Genomic DNA, 21,255 nt, shown 5'->3' with positions numbered 1-21,255 from the left:
AGAATAGTCATTTAGCCAGCTGTGAATCCTTTTCTTTTCTTTCTTCTTTTCTGAAACTTAGATAAGGCCTTTCTGGGCATCATTCCCTTATCTACTAGTCAAGTAACCTTTTCAAAAAAGGAAATGAAGTTAGCTGGCATGACTTCATAGACTCATAGAATTTTGGACTTGAAAGAGAGTTCAGAGGTCATCTAACCCAGCCCATACTTGAACAGGAATCTCCTCCACAGATACCCTGACAAATGATGCCAAAAACCTTGTGTAATAGGAAAGCTACCTCCCAATGCAGCCTTTCTACTAGGGATATTTTAGAACTAAGCTGGACCTATCTCAGTCAGGTTAACATTTCTAAGACCAGCGCTAAAACAAAACAAATGCAGAAGGTCCATTAGGGTACGATCATGTTTAACTAGGTTTTCCTTTCACTATATTCAGTTAAGTATTTTTCTGCTCTTATATATTTTTTTCTGCTCTGTCAGGAAACTCGTGTCAGCCCTACATATTTTCCAGAGATAACAGACAAAATAGCAACCATCAAGATTTCTCTACTGCTAAGCTTTCAGTATCTTTGCTGATGCAAGTACCTCGATACACTTCTCCTTTTCAGAGGAGGGGTTGTTTCATTCTCTGTACCTGTATCCCCAGCACCTAACACAGTCCCTGGAACGTAGTAGGCACTCAACAAATGTTTGTGGATTGAATGATTGAATTTGACCTTTTCTCCATGAGGCACTTCAGTGGTATGATAGGACCATGACTTTCCTGATGGACCTAACTTTCCATCAGCTTCCCCGAATCAGTTTCTTCCCTTCAAACAACCTTATTGCCCACCCTAACCCCACCCTGCCTTCTTTGATAAAGTCACATGATCTGGGGAATAAAAAGTCCCACCCTCATATAGTCTGAGTGCTTTAGACCACTTAAAATGACCTACCCTGAAGATTGAATGACCAAATCTCGTTCCAGATTGAGATGAGGATTGGTCAGAATTTACACATCTAACTCTGTGTCTAACCTAACTAACCTTGAATTGTGGAATCTATTATACAGCAAGAAAGCCTGATGACAGGTATTTGATTCTGATTCCAGTGTTAATCTTAGAAAAAAGGAGAATCAAGGAATGTTTGAACTGGAAGAAAACTTAGATCACTTTGTCAAATCTCCTCTCATTTGTGGAAACTGAGGCTCAGAGAAATTAAATGCCTTATCTCTGGGTCCCATAGATACTTAGTAGCAGAACCATTGAAATAATTCTAGCTTCTAATGTTTACCATTTCCTCTTCTCAGTACTCACTAATCTCTTAAAATAACTAGAGACTTCCCAGAGCATCATAAAATCCAAGTTGGAGATTTTGCTGTATAATACTATATAGATGTATCCATGTGGATTATTAGATGAATTTTTTTCTGATAATGTAAGTCTTTTCCTTCCTGGACGCAAGGACCGGACAAGATTATTTTTCCCTTCATCCCCCACCAACTTCCCCAAGCTCTGAGATTCAGGGATATTGATACAAGTGGCCATGATCATCTGCAAACTAGGTATGAAAACTGTCATCACTAAATACCTTCCTCTGGGGAAATGGAGATGACATATGAAGTAATGACTAAAACATTGCAGAGCTACTAAGCTAAAAATTATTTATCAGTATAATTGTCAAGACTCTCAAAGCAGATTATTCCTACCATACATCAAGTTATGATAGAGCTAGAGAATTATATCTTTCACTAAAGTCAGTGTTACTGAACTCCTGAAGTGGGACAATGAGTTTGGCAGAGCTTTTGAACAGTATACCACAGGACTATAATTATTGCCTTTCCTAGAAGTTTTAAGCAAGAAAGGAAGAGGAAGAGGGGATACAGATTTGTGATTTGATTAATGAAGGAAATTCCCAGTGTGGAAATTTTCTCTACTGAGGTAATTCTTGTACAACTTTCAGTCTTAAAGTTACTTGAGTCATCAACACATAGTTAAATGACTTACCCATGCTCATACAACTAGTCTGCTTGAGAATCATGACTTGAACTCATATCTTCTTAATTTGAAAATTGATATTCTATCATAGAATTGTAAAATCATATATTGAGTGTTGGAAGAGACTTTAAACATTTACAGGTGAGGAAATTGAGACCCAGAGAAATGATGAATTGCCCAGCATCATATAAGCTTAGTAAGTGAATAAGACAAGATTTGAATCTAAATAGTTGTTACACATAAGCTGCCCCCACCAAGAAAAGCACGCTATGAAGATTTTCTTTTATTGACCATCATGCTACACAAATATTGTTTAAGAACTGATGCGGGGGAAGGGAGGAGGAGATTGAACACAAAAGCGAACAAGGAAAAGAGCTGGTTTTTGCCTAATTGTCCCAAGAAACAGTTCAAGAACAGTTCATCCTACTGAAAATATTAGCCCTGTCATGGTGCCAGCCCGAGGTCAGCCATATCTTGGGTTATCTCCCATGGTTGGTTGCAGAATTTAGACCTGCCACAGAGTGAGTCCTGGCTGCCTCCTCTTCATTCATGAATCGATGCCCTTTGTCCATTTCTGTCTTTTCCCCCTCCCTCTCTTCCTGCATTTCCCCTTGCACCCACACATTTTGAAATCTCTTCTGTAATTTCCTGGTGTGTGTGGTAGGAAAGGAAGCCTGAGTGCGTAACTGTCCAGCTTAGGTTTACTGTAATTTTAGGATTCATTATTCCATTTCCTTTTCATGTATTTAACACAAATCTCCTGTATATAACCAGATGCGCTCGTAAGGATGATGACCTTAAGGACTTATTCTGATACAGATGTTTTTAGTGTCATAGATCTCTTTGATTGTGAGAATAATAGTTTTGTTTTTTAAATCACAATGGAAGGAAATTCTCAATTTCAATCTGAAGTTACTGAAAACAGATTTATAATTTTTTCCCATCCAAGTTCAAAGACTCCTTGAAATCTATCCATGTAGTCCTTAGGAGTCCATGAGCCCCAGGTGAAGAGCTCTCGCTCTAACATGATTTCCTCAAAACTAAGAAATCAATTCAGTCATCCTACCTAATAATTACTGTGTTCTCTAATAGCCTATATCTGTATCCCCTCTTACTGAGTTGTTTTTTCATAAATTGTTGAAGATTTTTTTAATAGTCACCCTTTGATTAGATCATTTTTTTTTTTAAGTTTTCCCCCACTGTTTTAATTGGGATGAGAGTGCAGGACTTAGTAAGCCTAAAGATCAGGGTGCTTGAATTCCTCATTCCTCATTTTAGGCATGTCCCATAAGAAGCTCTAGCCTAGGATCTTCCAAATATTCTCACTAATTGACCTCAGTCAGGGAGAACAGTCTTAATCAGCCTTTGTTCTGTTTTCTGGACCTGGCTCGGATGACCCAGACTGGGCCAGTTTTAAGAAAAGGAATATTGCAGGATATCAAAATCCTTCAAAGATAGCTCCACCTTCTCCCTGCCTTCTATCACTCCCACCACCACCACCAAGACTCCAGTAAGAATCTTTAGAAGAGAACTCCTAAGACAACCAAAAACAATTGTTCACATGGGGGTTTGGGATAGCTTGGAGGTAAACTAAATTGAATTGACTTCAAGGCCATACTTCAAATTGGCATCCTACTGGCTAGGAAAGTCTATAGATTATCCTCTCTATACATTAGCTCTACTTTAGCATGTATCACAGGATTTCAGGCTAAAATGATACCTTGGCAATCACCTGGTCTTATCCCCTCATTTAACAGATAAAGAATCAGTGGTAAAAAAAAAAAAAAAAGTTTAGGAATTCAAACAGAACTTGTGGGTTCCAGATCTGTTGAGATCTCCAGTAATGTCTGTCACTTCTGGCCCTGTAAACTGAGGCTAGCAACCTCTGCCAATCCCAGCTCTTTGTTTTCCATAGTTTTCCTAGGGCTAATTTCTTCGGAGTTGTCTGTCTCCTCAATAGGGAAGATAGGTTCCTCAGATTTCTTAAGGAACCATTCTATTTTAAGGGAACAGGGACGTGAGGGGCAGAGAGACAAAGTATAAAGGTACCCATAGTGAGAATGTGAGTGAGTCATGAAATGGGCAACCTCGTTCCTACACTGAAAGGGGAACGCTAAGATGATCATAACCAGTTATGAAGCGTTGCTAACAGCATGGCTGCCCACTAGCTATTTTACATTTCACCTTCACTGGGTATAACCTTTTCAAAGCTAAGTAGATTTGGTTTTTTTTCCTGATGGTTTCTCTCTCTCCGTGGACAACTCTTCTTGGCCAATCTGCTCTTTCCTCTGCCAGTGTTGCTGTTACTTCTGCAACTGCCTTAGAAGCATTGTTACCGTGGCCTGAAAGAGGGAAAACATCAGTTGCCTTTTGATATCTCACAAAACCCGGTACCAAAGGGATGGAGACACAAACTGAAGGAGACCCAGGAAGATTTGCCTGGGAGGCCATGCTCTCATAGGCAGACCCTTCGCTCTCTAACCCTCTCAGAGTCATCCTTATACATCATGGCCTGCAGAAGGGAGATACCCTTTGGTATATCCATCTATGGCTCAGCATCTGATTAAGCAAGAGCTCATGGCCAACAGAAAAGGCCCCTCCATCATGCATCCCCAAGGATGTGTGTGCTATGAAGGGACTTTGCCTCAGAGTATGGTTGGCTTTCTGATGCTTTTTCTCTGAATTCCAGTCCTGGAATTAGGAACAGGGCAGTTGGTTCTCACCCAAGCCCACAAAGAGGGACACTTGTCTGTACACTGAAATTGGGTTTAGCACCTAATCCAACACTGTGTAAATGTATTTTTTTAAGAGTAATAATGGGTCGAGGTGTGGATGGGGAAGAACATCAGTCTGAATAGACTATTTAAAAAGTTAATTTCCTGTTCTAACAAAGACAGAAGGAAGCAAGTCCCTGCAAAAGTAAGAAGTCTGTATTGGAAGTTACCTGCTGTTCTGCTAAGGAGGAATGAGTAATATCTAATAAGAGCAGAGCTAAATAAAGAGGTCTGTAAAGTAATTCATGTCAACCAATAGTTATTAAGCACCTACTATATGCAAGGCATCATGCTAGGTTCTGAGGCTACAAAGAAAAATGAGACAATCACTGCCTTTAAGGAGCCCTTCTAGCTATCATCCCATATATCCTTTCCTTCTTGGCTAAAATTTGTCTACAGCAAATGTCTCTAACTGTTCTAATATCTACTCACTCTCTTCTAAAAAGCCTGTACTCTGATTTCTGATGTCATCACTCAAATAAAACTGCTCTCTCCAAAGTTACCAGTGCTCTCCTACTTTCCAAATCTAATAATCTTCCCTCCATACTCAGCCTTCTTGACATCTCTGCAGCATTTTACCCTGTTGACCCCCATTTCTTCCTTTCTAGGTTTTAATGACACTGCTCTCTCCTAGTTCTTTTCCTACCTCTTGGATTGTCATTCACAGTCTCCTTTGCTGGATCTTCATGTTGTGTCTACTTTCTGTGGTTATCACCCAAGGTTTTGTCCTGGGCTCTCTTCCCTTTTCTCGCTATATCATCTCAATTAGCAACCTCATCACCTCCCATGGCTTTCATTTTCAACTCAAGACAGATGATTTCAATATGAACTCATCTGGCCGTAGTCTGTCTCCTGTGCTCCAAACCCATATCATCAACTGACTTTTGGACAGTTTGGACAGATTGGATATGCCATAGGCATTTCAAACTTAACATGTCCAAAAGCAGAGCTCATTGTCTTTCACCAAAAATCCTCCTTTCTTCTGAACTACCATTTTCCTCTTGACATCACTGGCATCCTAGTTACTTAGAGTCACAACTGCCTGTGGTGTCATTATTAACTCCTCTTTCTCCTTCACCCCACAAATACAATCTGTTGCCAAATCTTGTCACTTGTACCTTGAAGACATCTCTTGTGTGTGTTTCATGCAGCTACCACCCTAGTTCAGGCTTTAATCACCTCTCGTGTGGACTGCTACAATCACCTCTAATTGTTCTCTCTGGCTCATATCTTTCTTCTCTCATTAATCCATCCTTCACAGAGCTGCAAAAGTGATTTTTCTGAAAGTCTAAGTTTGATCATGTCATCCTCATATTTCTGAGTCTCTCTAGTTCTCCAGAAAAAAAATAAAAGTTAGTTGTTTGGCATTTAGAACTCTTCACAACCTGCCCCTCCCTTTCTTTCTCCCTTTCCAGTCTTCTTCCACTCCCCTCCTCTCCATGCACTCTATGATCCTGCTATACCGGCTTCCTCCTCCTATGGGACACTCCATCTTTTGAGTGTGCATTTTCATTGACCATTGCTCCTCTCTGGAATGCTTTCCCTCCTTATCTCCTTCAAGACTCAGCTCAAATGCCATGCTCTGTAGCAAACCTTTCCCAATACCCCCAGCTACTAGTGCCTTCCATGGATCAGCATAGTAAATTAGGCATTAAAGAATTTTCCTATGGCCTTATCACAACATGTAGACAAGTCCTTAGCCAAATTTGAAAGATCCAAAAGACTTTTAGTCATTGAATGAAAGGCAGATGATGACATATAAGAAATATCTTGTGATTGGATGAGATCATAGGGTCATTGGTTTATAACTGAAAGGGACCATGGAGGCCACTGAGTCTAGCACCTTTAATTTATTATACAGATAAGGAAACTGAGGTTTCAAGATGTTGGTGATACAGCTAATATGCATCAGAAGAAATATATGTCTTGAGGTCTTCCTGACTCAAAGTCTCATGTATAAAGAGAACCGTTAATCTAGCCATTCAGGAATGCTTTGAGGCAACAGACCCTTCTAGGTGAAATATACTTCCTTCCACCCTCCTTGACCCAACCATTGACTATGACATTAGAGATATTGCATCAATACCTTTAAAGCATCTTCATTCAGAGGGATCAAAGAGAGACACATTGAGGATAAATAGAAAAAGACAGACACATAGAGAGAGACAGTTATTGAAGGGAAGAAAATGTGACCTCTGGTGGTATAGAAATGCCAGTGCTGGACTCCAGAATGGTACCAGTCCTTGGAGCCTGGACAAAAGCTGCATTTGAAGGGATCCTCATGAGAATACCCCAAAGGAAGAAAATGGATACTCAGTACCAGGATGCCTGGTGTACCTTTTTGCCATTTGTGCTGCTTACACATATGACTTTGACCTTTAAGTCTGAACCTACTTTTTCAAGGGACCTCACATATATAGGGAGAACGCTTCATACCAAGTATTTTTACTACACCATCTTAGTAAGTTCTCTTAATTAATTTTAACTACTGGTTAATTATCCGGGGGAGCACATTGGTGGGGGATTGCCAGAAACAATATTGGAAACAGTACTATTTACCCCTATACCTATGAAAAGTAGGAATCAACTGACCCTCTGGGGACCCCAACCTATGAGTGCAGATTGGTAAGTCCAGAAGGGCTGCTGTCCTTCTACTCTCTAAATAGCTTGCATAAATATTTATCTAGTCTCCTCCATTAGAATATGAGCTTCTTGAGAGCAGAGACTATTTTTGTCCTTCTTTGCATATCTAGTGTCTGGAATATCATAATCACTTAATAACTAACTATTGACATTTAATGACTGATTAGTTAATTACAAGTCAGTTCAGTGTATGAAAAGTCAATGAATGAAATAGAGGAGACAGAATGAGTCTAGCACAAATGTAGAGGTGGTCAGCCCCTTTCCTGTATTGGAGCCAGGTTGGAGAGGGTATATGTGTAAGGGTAAAATGGTGATCTGGGTCCTAGTGCCCTCTACTTTCATGTTTCACCCAACAAATACAAACAATAAATTGACCAGAACAAATGAGCAGTGATGTGAAGCTGTGCATTGGTCTTGAATTCCCTAACCATAGTGGGTCATTTTCTCAGCTTTTCCGGGACTATGTCGGGAAAGGTGCCAGGGGTGAGGCATAGGATGAGCCTGTGTCAGTGGTCTATTGCTATTCTGGGCCTCAGTTTCCTCATTTGTAAATTGAAATAACAATACTTGTATTATCTATCTCGCAGGCTTGTAGGAAAACCATTTTGTCAGCTACAAAGCATTACACATATGTCAGCTGGTAGCAGTATCATCTAATTGCTTATTTCTCATACTCTCTGACTGGCCCTTGTGATTGATTTATTTATATCTATTTTGGCATAATTTTCTCTATAACTTTTTTTTCACTAAAAAAGAAGTGAAACACAACAGAGAAATATTTTGTGACCTTACTGAGAAGCAGCAGGATTAGACAACTCAGCTATAGAATCAGAGACTATGTTCTAGTTATGGATTAGAGCAGAGGCTTTTAAACTGTGTTTCAAAGGACTTCAGAGCTCTGTAAGTCATCTCTTGGAGTTAGCTAAAAGAAAGGGTAGTCATGGCAGGTGTGTTTATTTGGGTCTATCTCATCACTTTATAACCCCACCCAACCCCATTGTAGTTAATAGAGTTCCAGTTAGTGAAAACAAGGGAGAAGTTACTGCAGTCTCCAAAGGCTGGATATCACCAAGGCTTACACCTCTTTTGGGGAAATTGTGTGTTAGGTCAGCAGGTTGGAGGGCAGGCCTAATGAATCAGATACCTCCAGTAGGTTCTCTTAATAGAGACTGACAGAAAAAGACAGGGGTTGGCAGCCTGGGGCAGTAATAGAGAACAAGAAAAAGGCATAGAGATCATCCAAGCAGCATCAGACCATGAATGCCAAATGATCTGTCATCATACCACCTGGCACAGAATCGAAGGTCCACAGACCTAGGATTAGGCAGTATTTAAAAGGTCTCTAGACTCCCTCAAGCTAGTGTCATATAAATAAATGATATTGAATTATAGCCTTAACTTTATTTCTTCTTTTAAGCTCTTACTGCAAGCTTTTAGGACCCTTGCTTTCTCTCTGTCCCGAGAACCATTGTTCTATTGTATAAATGGCCTCAAAAGGTTTACTCCAAAGGAGAGAATGATATCACAAAGAAATCTTAGTTTGGAAACTGTCATCTGAATTTTGAAGTTGGGGAAGAAAAAACAAAGTCAGGAAAGTCATACTGTGCCCTAAGCCCTCGGACTTTTGTGTGTGTGTGTGTGTGTGTGTGTGTGTGTGTGTGTGTGTGTGTGTGTGTGTGTGTGTGTGTGTGCGTGTGTGTGTGTAAGGAGTCTGGAGAGCCCTTGTGAATAGGACCAGGAGACCATCTGGGAAATTGGGTACTACAGCTCTGAATGATATGAAATGCAAGGCTGTACATTGCTGGTGCATTAGCTATAGTGTGAGGGGAAATCTCTTGAAGATTTGTAAATCTCTTTGAGTAGGAACCTCATCTCACTGCTACACTGTCCCAGCCTTCAACCTTTCCCCAGATTGAACAAATAAGGAGAACCAGAAAGCAGGCTCTTCTACTACTCTCTGATCCCCAGAGCACTTAAAATATTAAACTTCTGCTTCTTCAGGCTATGGAAAATCACAGAAGGGAATGGTTACAAGGAAGGGGATTTATCTATGTACAGTCCACTCTAGCCGGACAGATACCATTTATCAAGGCTCTTTTTGTAAGTAAAATGATGCCAGGATCAGAAGGGATGGAGGTGAAGGTGGCGGGGAAAGGTGGAGAAGATGCTGAAGAGGTGAGAGCCTCCCTAACAGAAGGACTCTACTGGAGGACCGGAGTTCAGGAAGTGCTGTTATCTTCAGCCCTGCTCTGCTTCCAATGAGACCAGGAGAAGGGAGACATGAGGAGCCAGCCATCCTCAGAATCTGTCCTCTTCCTTTTGTGGTACTTAGTGGGTGACTTTACAGGACAGTTAAAAGCATTTAGATACATCTAGAGAACTCACAATGCAGTACAGCCTTTTCTTTCATGTAATGAAGGTTGACTATGTAACTGCCACACAATGGAGTGAAACAAAACCATATGTGAGCTAGAGAGCCCCGTCCACTGATCTGGAGAAAGAAAAGTGTTGTTCTCTCCTGCCCCCCCCCCCACGTGTCTAATTCCTCCTGGAGGGAAAGTCTGCAAATCGAGGTAGGGGGACTCTCTTGGAGGAAGGGTCCTTCTGGTGGCCTTTGTCCCCACTGCAGCTGTATGTTTATGTACATGGAGCATTTGTAGGGATGCCTTGTAAGTGCCCTGGTGTGATTAATTTTTTCATGAAGGTAATTTGTTGAGGGTTGGCACTGAGGGTTATAATGTTATCATGTCACATTCTTTTTTCATCTTTCAATGTGTAAATTTTCCTTCCTTTTGTCTTGCTGTACATTTATACCTCTAAATCTGAGCTTATCCAAACATTTATGGAAGCCCTGGAGTTTGAATAATTTGCTACTAGACTGAAAGTATCACGTTTTGGAAGCCTGGAAACTTCAGTCCACCACCAGACCCACGTCTAAAGTGGTTTTCTTTTTCGGCTAATTAATGTGCCCATTTATTCATGAAGGACTCTCAGGCTACAAGTTCAGTTGAAAAGGTTTAATATATCTTTGTTCCTTTCCCAGCAACCTCAAAATGACTGCGTACTCCCTTGTGCCCTTAGGAGCCCCTGGGCATTCAGCTTAAGTCTCCCCTTCATGTTGGGAAGCAAAACTCTCTGTTGGAAACATAGGAAAAAACTTCTTCCTCCACCCTTTCCTCCCTGTATCCATCCCTTTCATTTATATTGGCCCTAGGGGAGAATCAGCTTCCTCCTGGCTATGGCCACAAACAGAACACCTCCTTCTGACACCACACAGAAGGTCACATCACACAGTGCTAGTTTCTTCAATTGGCAGGAAGGTCTCTCTCTATGCAATGCCTCCTGCCTGCAAATCCCAGCTAGGGCCACTCATCCTCAGGGAATGGATGGCCAGGAAAATACACAAATGTGCAAGAGACTACAAGGCTCCTGGGGTTCTGGTAGGCAGGGGAGGAAACCTTTTTTTCTCCTCCTACCCCACTCTCTAAGCCTCTCTGACAAATTAGGTAGAGTAGGGCTCAGTTTCTCCTGAGAATTTAAATGTCAAAGTCTAAAGTGTCAAATTCAACTCACAGGCATCACACAGTTTCTGAGAGACATTTCATCACCTCGTTTGCTACTTAGATTCGCATGCAAATTCTTCATTAAAAGGTATTCTGGCTTCATCCTTCTCCTTCCAGTTCATCAAGAGATTTCCATTTGTTTTTGCTGAACAGGACTCAAAGGCCAAGAGTCTGGTCTGATGAGTTGAGCTGACGTGAGAGAACCCTTCCCAAAGGTTAAGATTGTTTACAGACCAGTAGCATCCAGTCAGACTCAAGTGGGAGACATTTAAGCCCCAACCAGTAGTGAAGAATAGTCATACTGAATCCCAGCAAATATGAAGACAAACTCTCTGAATGAAATTGCCGATAGAGGCATATCGGGTGGAGGAAAAAGACATGCATTTATTAAGCATCTACTATGTGCCAGGCATTGTGCGAAGTGCTTTACAAATCTGGTGTCATTTTTTTTCCCTCACAACAAATCTATGAGGTTGGTGTTACTGTTATCCTCATTTTAAAGCTGAGTAAGCTGAAACAGAGTTTGACTTGCCTGGGTTTACACAGCTGGTAGATATCTAAAGCAGGGCTTTTAGAGGTTCCTAACTCCAAATTCAGTAGTCTATCCATGGCTCCATAGTGCCTGTCTTCCTGATATCATGAACTGGTTCATAAAAAGACAAGTTAGGTAAAATAACTTTACAGGGGTGGTTAGTTCCAAAGGAACATTGTCATACATGAGCGACAATACTGACAAAGTTGTAGTGGAGTTTCTCCATGTTAGCTCAGGGGTTTCATTGTGATAAATTAACAACTTCCTTATGAAATGAAGTTGGTCAGGCCTTGTTCTGTAGGGTATACCCATAATCACACTTGCCCCAGATTCACGAATTTAGCTTGACATCCCAGAAATTAATTTGGCATGACTAATGTTAGAGGGTGATGAGCCAGAAGTAGTAAATGTTTGCTCTTTGCAAAACTGTGTGTATCCATTGGAGTTTTTGAATGAACAGGAGAAAAATTAGAAATACTGCTAAAGAAAAGTATTCCTAGCCCTATGAGAATAAAAAGTTTGAGGTCAAGGCTGGGAGGAAGAGAAGGAGGAGGAGGAGAATAAGAAAAAGGCTTCATTCACAGAACTGTGTGTGTGTGTGTGTGTGTGTGTGTGTGTGTGTGTGTTTCTATTAGTTCTTGGTTATCTAGCACCAAAGAATGACTTTTGTGAATTAAGAATTCGCATGAAATTAACAGAGGGTAGATTAGGGTCAAATCATATTCTGGATAGTATCTGGGGAGCCATGTGGTTTTGTCAATAGTGAACAATTACTAAGTGATCAGAACGTATATTCTTAGTCCAGTTGCCTGAGCCCTTAGCTCTTTACTCTTCTGGTTTCCATAGCTTGGGAGTGGAGATGAATCCCTTGCGAAAACTAGGAGACAGCTGTAAATTATCCTGAGGTAGAGGGAATGCTACACTACACAAATTCAAAGAATTCTATTATTATAAGTCTAGAAAGCAGCATGGAAAAGGGAAAGGGACAACAAATTGGAGGTCGAAGGATCTACTTCCAAATTCCAGCTCTGTCATTGTGATTTTTAGGCAAGTCATTCAAATATTCTGGCCTCAGTTTCCTCCTCTATAAAATGAGCACATTGGACTACATGGCCTCTAAAGTCCCTTTCAGTTCTAAATCTCTGATCTTATGGTGCTTTTGATAATTGTAAGCAGCAAGGGACAGGAAACATTCCCTCGCTCGGAACCTCTAAAAATCAATTTTAATCTAATTTAATAAAAAAAAGATACTGGGTCATATCTTTCAATATAAGAAAGTTATAACTTATATGTAAGTTAGGAGTTTAATCCTTAAACTTTGTCAGTTCGCTAAAATGTAGAACAATGAGTTAGTAAACTAGATACAGATGATAAAAAGTTTGTTTATTTTTTTTGAGAAAAATGTACATCATAACGGAAAACAATGGATGGTTTTTAATAACTTAATTTGAATTGTAACACAAGAATTTAATAACATACAGATGTTAGCCTGATAGTGTCCCTTTAAATCACCCTGTGATAATGAAACATCAAAGAGAAACAAATATATTCTACCCCCAGGGACCTTTGAGCCAAACGTTAAAAATAATTTCTTGGTCATTTTTATGTGGTTAAACATGAAAACAATGTGAGAGGCCTCAATTTTATTTCTCACATAAACATTTTTCAATGTGGAGAGAACTTTGGCTGGGACCATCTCACGTCTAACACCTGACACCTGTGTGAACAGAAACATTCTTCAATGGTGAAGGGAAGGCATGCAGCTGTGTCTATGTCCACGCAATGACTGAATTAATCACACACTGCATCAATAGCTGGCTTCCTCTCCTGTCTCTTCACATATCTAACACCGGAGACAGGGGAATCTCCACTGGGAAAACGACTCTGTCCTTTGCTTTCCGTTGCCCGGGATCCAATTGGATTTATGACGGTATCACCCAAGGGATTCACTCGCTAGAGTTAGTGTAGTACTCTGTCCTCAGGCAGAAGATTTCTTCCTGTCCTCACTCAGTTCGGCGCTGACCCCCATAATGGCATGAAAGGATTTAAAAGGCTGTTCAGCAAACTTGAGCACCATGTGGCAGGTACTGGGCTGGCCTCTGAGGATACAAAGACAGAAACCAAACAGTCTTGCCTTAAGGAGCCAATGTTCTTTTGGAGAAAACAGCATGGACACAGATCAGCGTATATAAAATACATTCAGAAAAGTCACAAAGTAATTTGGGACAAGCATTGTGCCTACTATGTGCCAGGCACATGCATTTAAGAAATATCAGTTTTACAACTTTATGAAGAATGGACCAGAGGGTCCTGAATAATACTTGCAATAACCTGTTGTCCATTCCTTCCCTCTCTTCTGATAGAGATTTTTTGGAGATCAAAATATCGGAGCCATGAAGTTTAATGAGCTTAAGCCTTTCTGCCTAGAAGGTAGGGGAATAGAAATTCAGACTTCACCAGAAGCATCCACAGGCACAAAAAAATCAATGGAGACCAGAAGAGAAAGAGGCATTAAGGCTGTTCCTAAGTGTTAAGCCTTCTGCCTGGTTTTTTTTCTCCCAGTCCCAGTCATGTAGGCAGATGTCAATTTGCACAGAATTCCAAGCCCTGCTGAATATGGTAAGAACCAGAATGTCTGTGGTGATGGAGGGAAGGATATCATGAAAGAGGGGCTAAAATTGGGGATTTAAGTCCTGACATGAGTGATGCCACTTCCCCTCCAACGTTCAAGTCTTCCAATTGAAAAGAAAGACTGTTGAAAATAAATTCCTAGGCAATTAGGTTTCTCTTCATAGTAAAGACCAGCAGATTGGAGATAACTCGAGAGAAGTCTGAAGGAAAAAGAGAATTCATGTACTGCATTGAATTCTCTAGCTTCAGCAAAGAATGTTGCAGCATCTTGTCATTAGAGAGATGGATGGAAGAGAGGGGTAGAAGTAGAGACAATCTGAGGGCACCTATTCCATCAAAATATGAAGTAGACAATTAAGATCTACGTGAAGGTCATAGACTTTAAGCATCATAGGGGCTCAGAGGACAAAGAGTTGCCTCACTGTGTGGAAGGGTAGAATGACCTCAGAAAACTCCAAAAAGGAAGTAGGACTTGAATGGTGTCTTTCTCAAAGGGTAGGGAGTCTTCATATAGACAGAAATTCAGGGGAACATATTCTGGGTGGAGAGGATGCTGGGGACAAAGGCACAGAAGCAGAAATGAGCAAGATGTATTGTGGGAACAAATAGTCAAGCAGTTTGAATTGAGCACAAGGCTTTTTATAAGAGAATATTGGGGAACAATCTAGAAAAAATGAGCAAGGCTGAGCAGGGTATTTCATCCTCTTGAAAGGTGAATATCCTAAACCCCTCATCAACTAAGAGGAAGGAGATTGAGACAAGAGGAGAGCCACACTAATAACGCATCTTTCTATTGCATTTTAAAGTTGACAAAGCACTTTACTCAGGAAAGCCCTGTGAGATGGCTTAGCGTTATCATTACCCCCATTTTACAGGAGGTAAAACTGAGGCCCAGCACCATCAAAGGAGAGCTGAGATCCATATTCCTGTCTCCTAACTCAAAATCCAGAGCTCTTTCCATTACCCTAATCATTTCCTTAAAGGACCTTTTCAAAAGCAGTCATAGGAAAAAGCTTGTTTATTCTTGGTAAGTTTGTTAATCCGTTTCCCTCTCCTCCACAATGGAATGATTCTAGGGCCTCAGACAGAATTATAGCCCCAAGTCTAGAAGCAAAGACTGTCTGCACCACAACCCTACCTCTAAGCAGAATTATAGGCAGAACATCTCAGTCATAAAAGAATCTAGCCTTTATTTTAACCCATTGGCACCCAGAGAGCCAAACTCTGAGGGAGTGAGACCAAAAGACTGGTACGTTTTAATTGTGTCAGGATGGAAAGTAAGAGGTGAGGAGCATGGAGTACCTCCTAGAAGCAATGGAAATGGCCTAGGAGGGGCCCTAGTCAACCATGAGTGAACGTCAATCATGAAGATGATGATGGCTAGCATCTATATAGTGTTTTACAAATATTTTATTTGATCATCATAGCAACTCCAGGAAATAGGTGCTATTATTATGTCTGTTTTACAGATGAGGAAACTGAGGTAGACAGTGGTTAAGTGACTTGCTCATAGTCGTTTTCCCCTTAACACCCACCTCATCCAACAATCTTTTCCTGTCCATAGCAGTCTTCCTGTCCTCTGAAATCCTAGCACACTTAGTCTGCTACCATACAGCTTACCTATTAATTATAGTTGTCTTCTCTTTCTACATTTCTACATCTTCAAACAAGATGGTACTTAGGCTTCCCTTCAGTTCTAAAAATTCCATTTCTGTAATCATATTCATTGTTATTTTATAAGTTCTGTCTCTCAAAGAGAGTATAAGCTCCTGAAGGGCAGAAACCATGTCTTATACTTCTTTTCATGTCTCCCACAATGCCTCATTCATCACAGAACACATTGTATTTTCAATAAATGATTGATTGACTCAGAGAAATCACCAATTACCTCCTTCAGTTAATCCAGCCATATCCTCTTTCAAATCCTGGCTCAGAACTCACTCACATGAAGAATCCTTCCTTTACTAATGCCATTTCACTCTGCTCTTTAATCCCCTATCCCCACAGCATCCCTGTATTCTACTTGCCCTAGTTAAAGTTGACTGGTTGACATAGTTGACATGTTACTTAATTAGTATTCTTGGATAAGAACCCATCTTTCATTTCCTTTGTATGTTCTATAACCTAATCTGGGTAGCCTCACAATGTTGCCTGACTTGTTACCTGCCTTCCAAATCTAGAGGAATTGCAATGAAAACAAATGAACTCCAAGCATTTTCAAAACTATCAAGGGCTACTCGACAGTAACAGTAGGAGAAGACTGCATGCAAGCCAATGTTTCATGCTGATTTGACTCAGGAAAGAAAAACCTAAATGGGAACCAAGAAATGTATGTTCATAGCGGTGGTTTTTCTCTTCCAAACAAAAACAACATTTAAAATTTTTTTGGATAAAGAAACAGGCTATTTTTTCTCATCAGGAGTCAAGGGCAAGGGAAAGCTCATTGGACAGGGGAGCTGCTAAGCTGAGACCTGCCAGTGGAAATAATGGTCATTTATACCAATAACAAATGCTGAGTTTTCTGGAGGCCATGGCTACTCTGAAAGAAAGGAAATTTTGATGGCTCACATAATGAGCCCTACGTCCAAAGGAATCCTTCCCAGAAGGTTAAAACTTCTCCTTCTGTACACCTAACTCAGATGTATCCCACTGAAGTGTGTCAGCTGCTGAACGTACTTGGTATCCATGCTAACTTGATAGATGTCTTTAAAGGAAACCAAGGGACTCATCCCCAGAGAGAGCATATCCTGACTCTGCTTAACTGGCTGCCAAGTTAAGACCCAGCTGCTGTACAAAAACAAGAGCCAGAGAATTAATCAGACTCAGTGGTCAGATTGTGTTGGTAGGAGTTAGCAATTGGGAAGCTGATTTTAGGATCATAGAATTTAGAGTTGGAAAAGGCCTTAGAGGTCAATTGCCTCATCCTACTCATAAGGAAAGGACCTTGGAAAGGAGGAGAGAATTTCCTGAGATCACATGCAGAGAAAGTGGCAAAAACAGAATTCAAACTCAGGTAATCTGAGTGCTGCTCCAGCTTGCTTTTTTCCACCATGGCCCAGGCAGTATCAGTGGTCCACGATGTACATCTCATGTGAAGCTGGATGTCAGCCAAATAGAGATACAGAAGACAAGGAGTAAAGATGTGTAAGGTCAGATACTAGAAGTTGGTAGAGCAGGGAGTAGCCATGGTAGTATGAGTTGGGGAACTCCTAACCTTCCCCCACACACTTCCCAATTCTGCTCTACTTGTTTGTATTCCTTTGGAAGAGAAGAAAGTTTGAATTCTGTTATTAGGGAAAAGGGTTAAAACTCACAATACAGAGAAAACAATATAAAATCATTTCCTTAAAGCAAGTTCTTAAATTAAAGAGTCACAGACCTTCCAAAAAGGGTGGGGTAGGTGGTAGAGTGAAAGACTTCTACCCTAGAAAAGAGTACATGCATACAGTGAAGGGTAGGAGCACCCAAGTCCCTTATATACAGATGTGCCTGAGGTTGTCCCAGAAGAGGATCTCGTGAACTTAGTGGACTAGAGAAAGGAGTTTTGCTGGAAGTCTTAAAGGAAAGTAGAAGCGAGATTAAAAGCCATATATCTATAGACAGCCTAGAAATGTTGATCCTCCATAATCAGCATGGATATCTTACTCTGTCCCTTTGCATTAAAAGGTAGTTGACAGTATTCTGCTAGCAGTACCCTGGAGTTAACACTGATTCATTCAGATGCCTACAAGCTGTGGCCTGGATCCATTCACACTGCAAGAAGTGGGTGATTCCCTGTTGAACCCTGCTTTGATCAGAGTTGATTTGTTATTTGTCCCAGAGTCATAGAAGCGCTTTATATGCAGACAGAACTAGCCTCTGCTGGCTTCCTTCCTAGAGAATGCCATTTAATTTTCTCATTGAGGAGGTGGCTCAGACCACCTACTACACTTCTCAGAGCTCTGTCAGAATGGCTCTGTTTCCTCCAGAATGACTGAACCTTCAAGGTTCTTTTTGGTAGGTATACTCCAGGCTTGGTGTTCAGCAAAGGTTCTTAACCTGTTAACTTGTTTGTTTTCTAATATTTTAATAGCCATATTCCAATATAATCAGTTTCCTTTGTAATCCTATGGATTTTCTTTTGGACATTTAAAACATTGTTCTCAGATGGGCATCACAGACTTCAGCAGACATGATACCAAAAAGATTAAGAATCCATAGTGTGCAGAGATGACTGTATAACTCAGTCTTATAAGTTTATAAGCAGTTAGGAGCTTCTGGATGATACAGCCATGCAGTAAGGCTTCAGTATTGGATCTGGGCTTTGGTTTGGTTTGGTTTGGTTTTCTAAATTAGGAGTGTAAATCACAACGACCCCAGAACCCAAAAGAAATCAGGCAGTGGAGACAGAATCATGGTGTCAGTAGCCCCCCTCATAGTCAGGAAGATAAGGGTGAATGGAAGTTTTGACTCTGACACAAACTGACTGTACCAGCCAAGCACATATCAGCAGTTCTCAGTGACCTTGTTGCAGAGAATTTCCTTACCAGGCATTGCTTACTGAAATGAAATCACAAGGCAAGAGGAAGGGGAGAAATGGTATCCATTCAGCATCTCTTTTTCATTTCTTTTTCATTGTAATATGGGCTTGTGCATATTAATGGAGAAACTTTCCGTGTATATTTTCAGGTAAGTGCTTGTGTTCTCTGTGGCCCAGTTATGCCAGAAGCAATAGGTAAGGAGTGACTAGGGGAAAGATGCCAGCAACTTCGGTAAATGAGGACAAGGAAATGTTTATAGGTTGATGAAAAACCTCTGTAAGTCAGAGATTGTATAAAACTGTTCTCAAAGCTGGCCATGGACAGCACAGTGAGAAGCCACAACTTATGTGGGATCATCACTATTCCTGCTTTCATATCTGCCATTGACTTCTAAGTCATGGTGGTCATTTATTCAAAGCTATGTAGTAAGCAAGCAAGGCTCTGAAAATCTCAAGTGATAAACTGAGGGACAGCTAAGTGGTTCAATGGATAGAGTGCTAGACTTGGAGTCAAGAAGACCCATCTTCCTGTGTACAAATCTGGCCTCAAACACTAGATGTGGGACCCTGGGCAAGTCACTTAACCCTGTTTGCCTTAGTTTCCTCATCTGTAAAATGAGTTGGAGAAGGAAATGCCAAACCACTCCAATATCTCTGCTGAGAAAACCCTAAATGAGGTCACAAAGAGTTGGACACAACTGAAAACGACTGCAAAACTGAGCATGAAAAAAACTGAGATGAAGTTGAGCTTCATCCTTACTGTTCCCATTTCTGAAGTCAGATCAAGAGGGAAAAACAGGATGGTTTTTTCTGTTTTTCTTTCTCGTCCTTCATTTCACCTTAGTTGGCTTCCTCAAGTCACAGCTATTTGAAACAAGCCTCTCAGCTTGACTGGTCTTTCCAGATAACAAGACTCACCTTCTCTTCATTTATTTCCTCCCCTCAAAGAACTAATGTATTTAGCAGGCTTCATTTCAGTTACATTATCCAGTACCAGGTAGTGATGATATTTATACATAAGACAGCTATAGTTCTAGGCCACAATAAAAAAATTGAAGAAATTTGGAACCATGACTTTTTACTTTGAAGTCAAAGATAAAATGAGCACAGATTTTCCTATCTTGCTGAGAAGAGGGGCTGGAGGGGTGAACAGGAAGGCCTGTCCTGAGCTGGTACTCAGTACTGAGTACCCCTGTGTGCCCATCCCAGCCCTGAAATTGAATCCATTCATAGTCCTAGAAGACACACTTTAGTGTATATTCCTTAGCAAAATGAGAATGGTGATAATGATTATTCAAGGTTTTGAAGGCAGAGTGAATGTTTGCTATTGTCATCTGTTTTAATTCAAATATTGGGAAATGGTAGGATGGTGAGATCAGGAAAATAAGGCAGGATGATAGGGACCAGGCCTAGAAAGGAGACCCTCATTCAATTCTTGTCCAATTTGCACGAGTTCATATTTGGGAGAGTTTATTCTTTCACAGACATTCAGCCCTGTGATGACAGGTTTGGGGAATCTCTCCACAGCAAATTCAGGCTTCCTCTTCCTCTCTGATCTCTTCTTAGGTGGGAGATTGGCAAGTGGAGTCCATGCAGTTTAACCTGTGGAGTTGGCCTACAGACCCGGGACGTCTTCTGCTCCCATCTGCTTTCCAGAGAGATGAATGAGACTGTGGTGCTGGCGGATGAGCTGTGCCACAAGCCCAAGCCCACTGTAGTACAAGCATGCAACCGTTTCAACTGTCCCCCAACCTGGTACCCTGCCGAGTGGCAACAGGTGAGAACCACTATTCGTATTTGCTGTGGATGAGAGAAGTACTTGCCATGATCGCTTTCCTGCCTTGGTTTGATTGCTGAATGTATCTAGTAAACTCTCAGGTAAGAATGTTCTGCTTCTCTGATGGATGTGAATGGTGATGTTCAACATGAAAAAAGAAGATGTAGGGGGAACATGATAACTACCTTCCCTTATTTAAAGGGATGTCATGTAGAAGTTTTGGATTCGTTGTGTTTGGCCATAGGGAAATAATGAAGAAAAGGTAATGGATGGAAGTAACAGAAAAAAAATCTTCCTAACAAGCAGAACTATTCACAAGTGGGATGGGTTGCCTTGGAGATTTCCCTTCACCAGAGGTCTTCCATCCAAGACCAAATTACCACATTATGGTATATAGGGTATCCTTGTTCAGATGTGGGTTGTGCTCTTATACACGATGGCCTCTGAGATTCTGATTCCATGAAGCTGTGGCTATTGGCCCTACATTGGCAAAACATCCATTTAATTTTTTTTTTAGACTTGGTGATGGATTAGTGTTGATCTTGTCATACTACTATGCCCATCCCTCCTGGGACCAACACAGCCTATTATACAGGATCCAGAGTATGACAAATAGACAGGCAATTAACAGCAGAAATTGCCAGAGGAAGCCCTAGAGAACCAAGAGTTTCATTTATAGCTGGTGTAGAAGTTGAAAGACTTGCAGGGACTGTGTATAGATTTGTTTATTTATGGGGCTGGATGAGTCCCTCCTCCTCCTTTTTACAGAGGAGGAATCTAAGGCTCAGAGTTATTATACGACTTGCCCAAGGTCACAAAGACATCAAATAGCAAAGGTCTT

The 21,255-nt window shown here is 40.9% G+C and overlaps 1 protein-coding gene across 6 annotated transcripts in view; it reads left to right on the top strand.

Moving 5' to 3' along the window:
* ADAMTSL1 (ADAMTS like 1) overlaps positions 1-21,255 on the top strand; it is a 1,091,970-nt gene that overhangs the window by 962,885 nt on the left and 107,830 nt on the right. For all 6 annotated transcript variants that reach the window (XM_072655697.1, XM_072655722.1, XM_072655679.1 and 3 more), the window contains one exon: positions 20,204-20,414. In XM_072655697.1, coding sequence (XP_072511798.1) covers positions 20,204-20,414 — 211 coding nt within the window. The remainder of the gene's footprint in view (positions 1-20,203; positions 20,415-21,255) is intronic.

The sequence above is a fragment of the Notamacropus eugenii genome, chromosome 1 (assembly GCF_028372415.1).
Source record: "Notamacropus eugenii isolate mMacEug1 chromosome 1, mMacEug1.pri_v2, whole genome shotgun sequence".
Lineage (NCBI taxonomy): Eukaryota > Metazoa > Chordata > Mammalia > Diprotodontia > Macropodidae > Notamacropus > Notamacropus eugenii.
The sequence above is the reverse complement of the archived record's forward strand: the minus strand, read 5'-3'. Positions and strand labels throughout refer to the sequence as shown.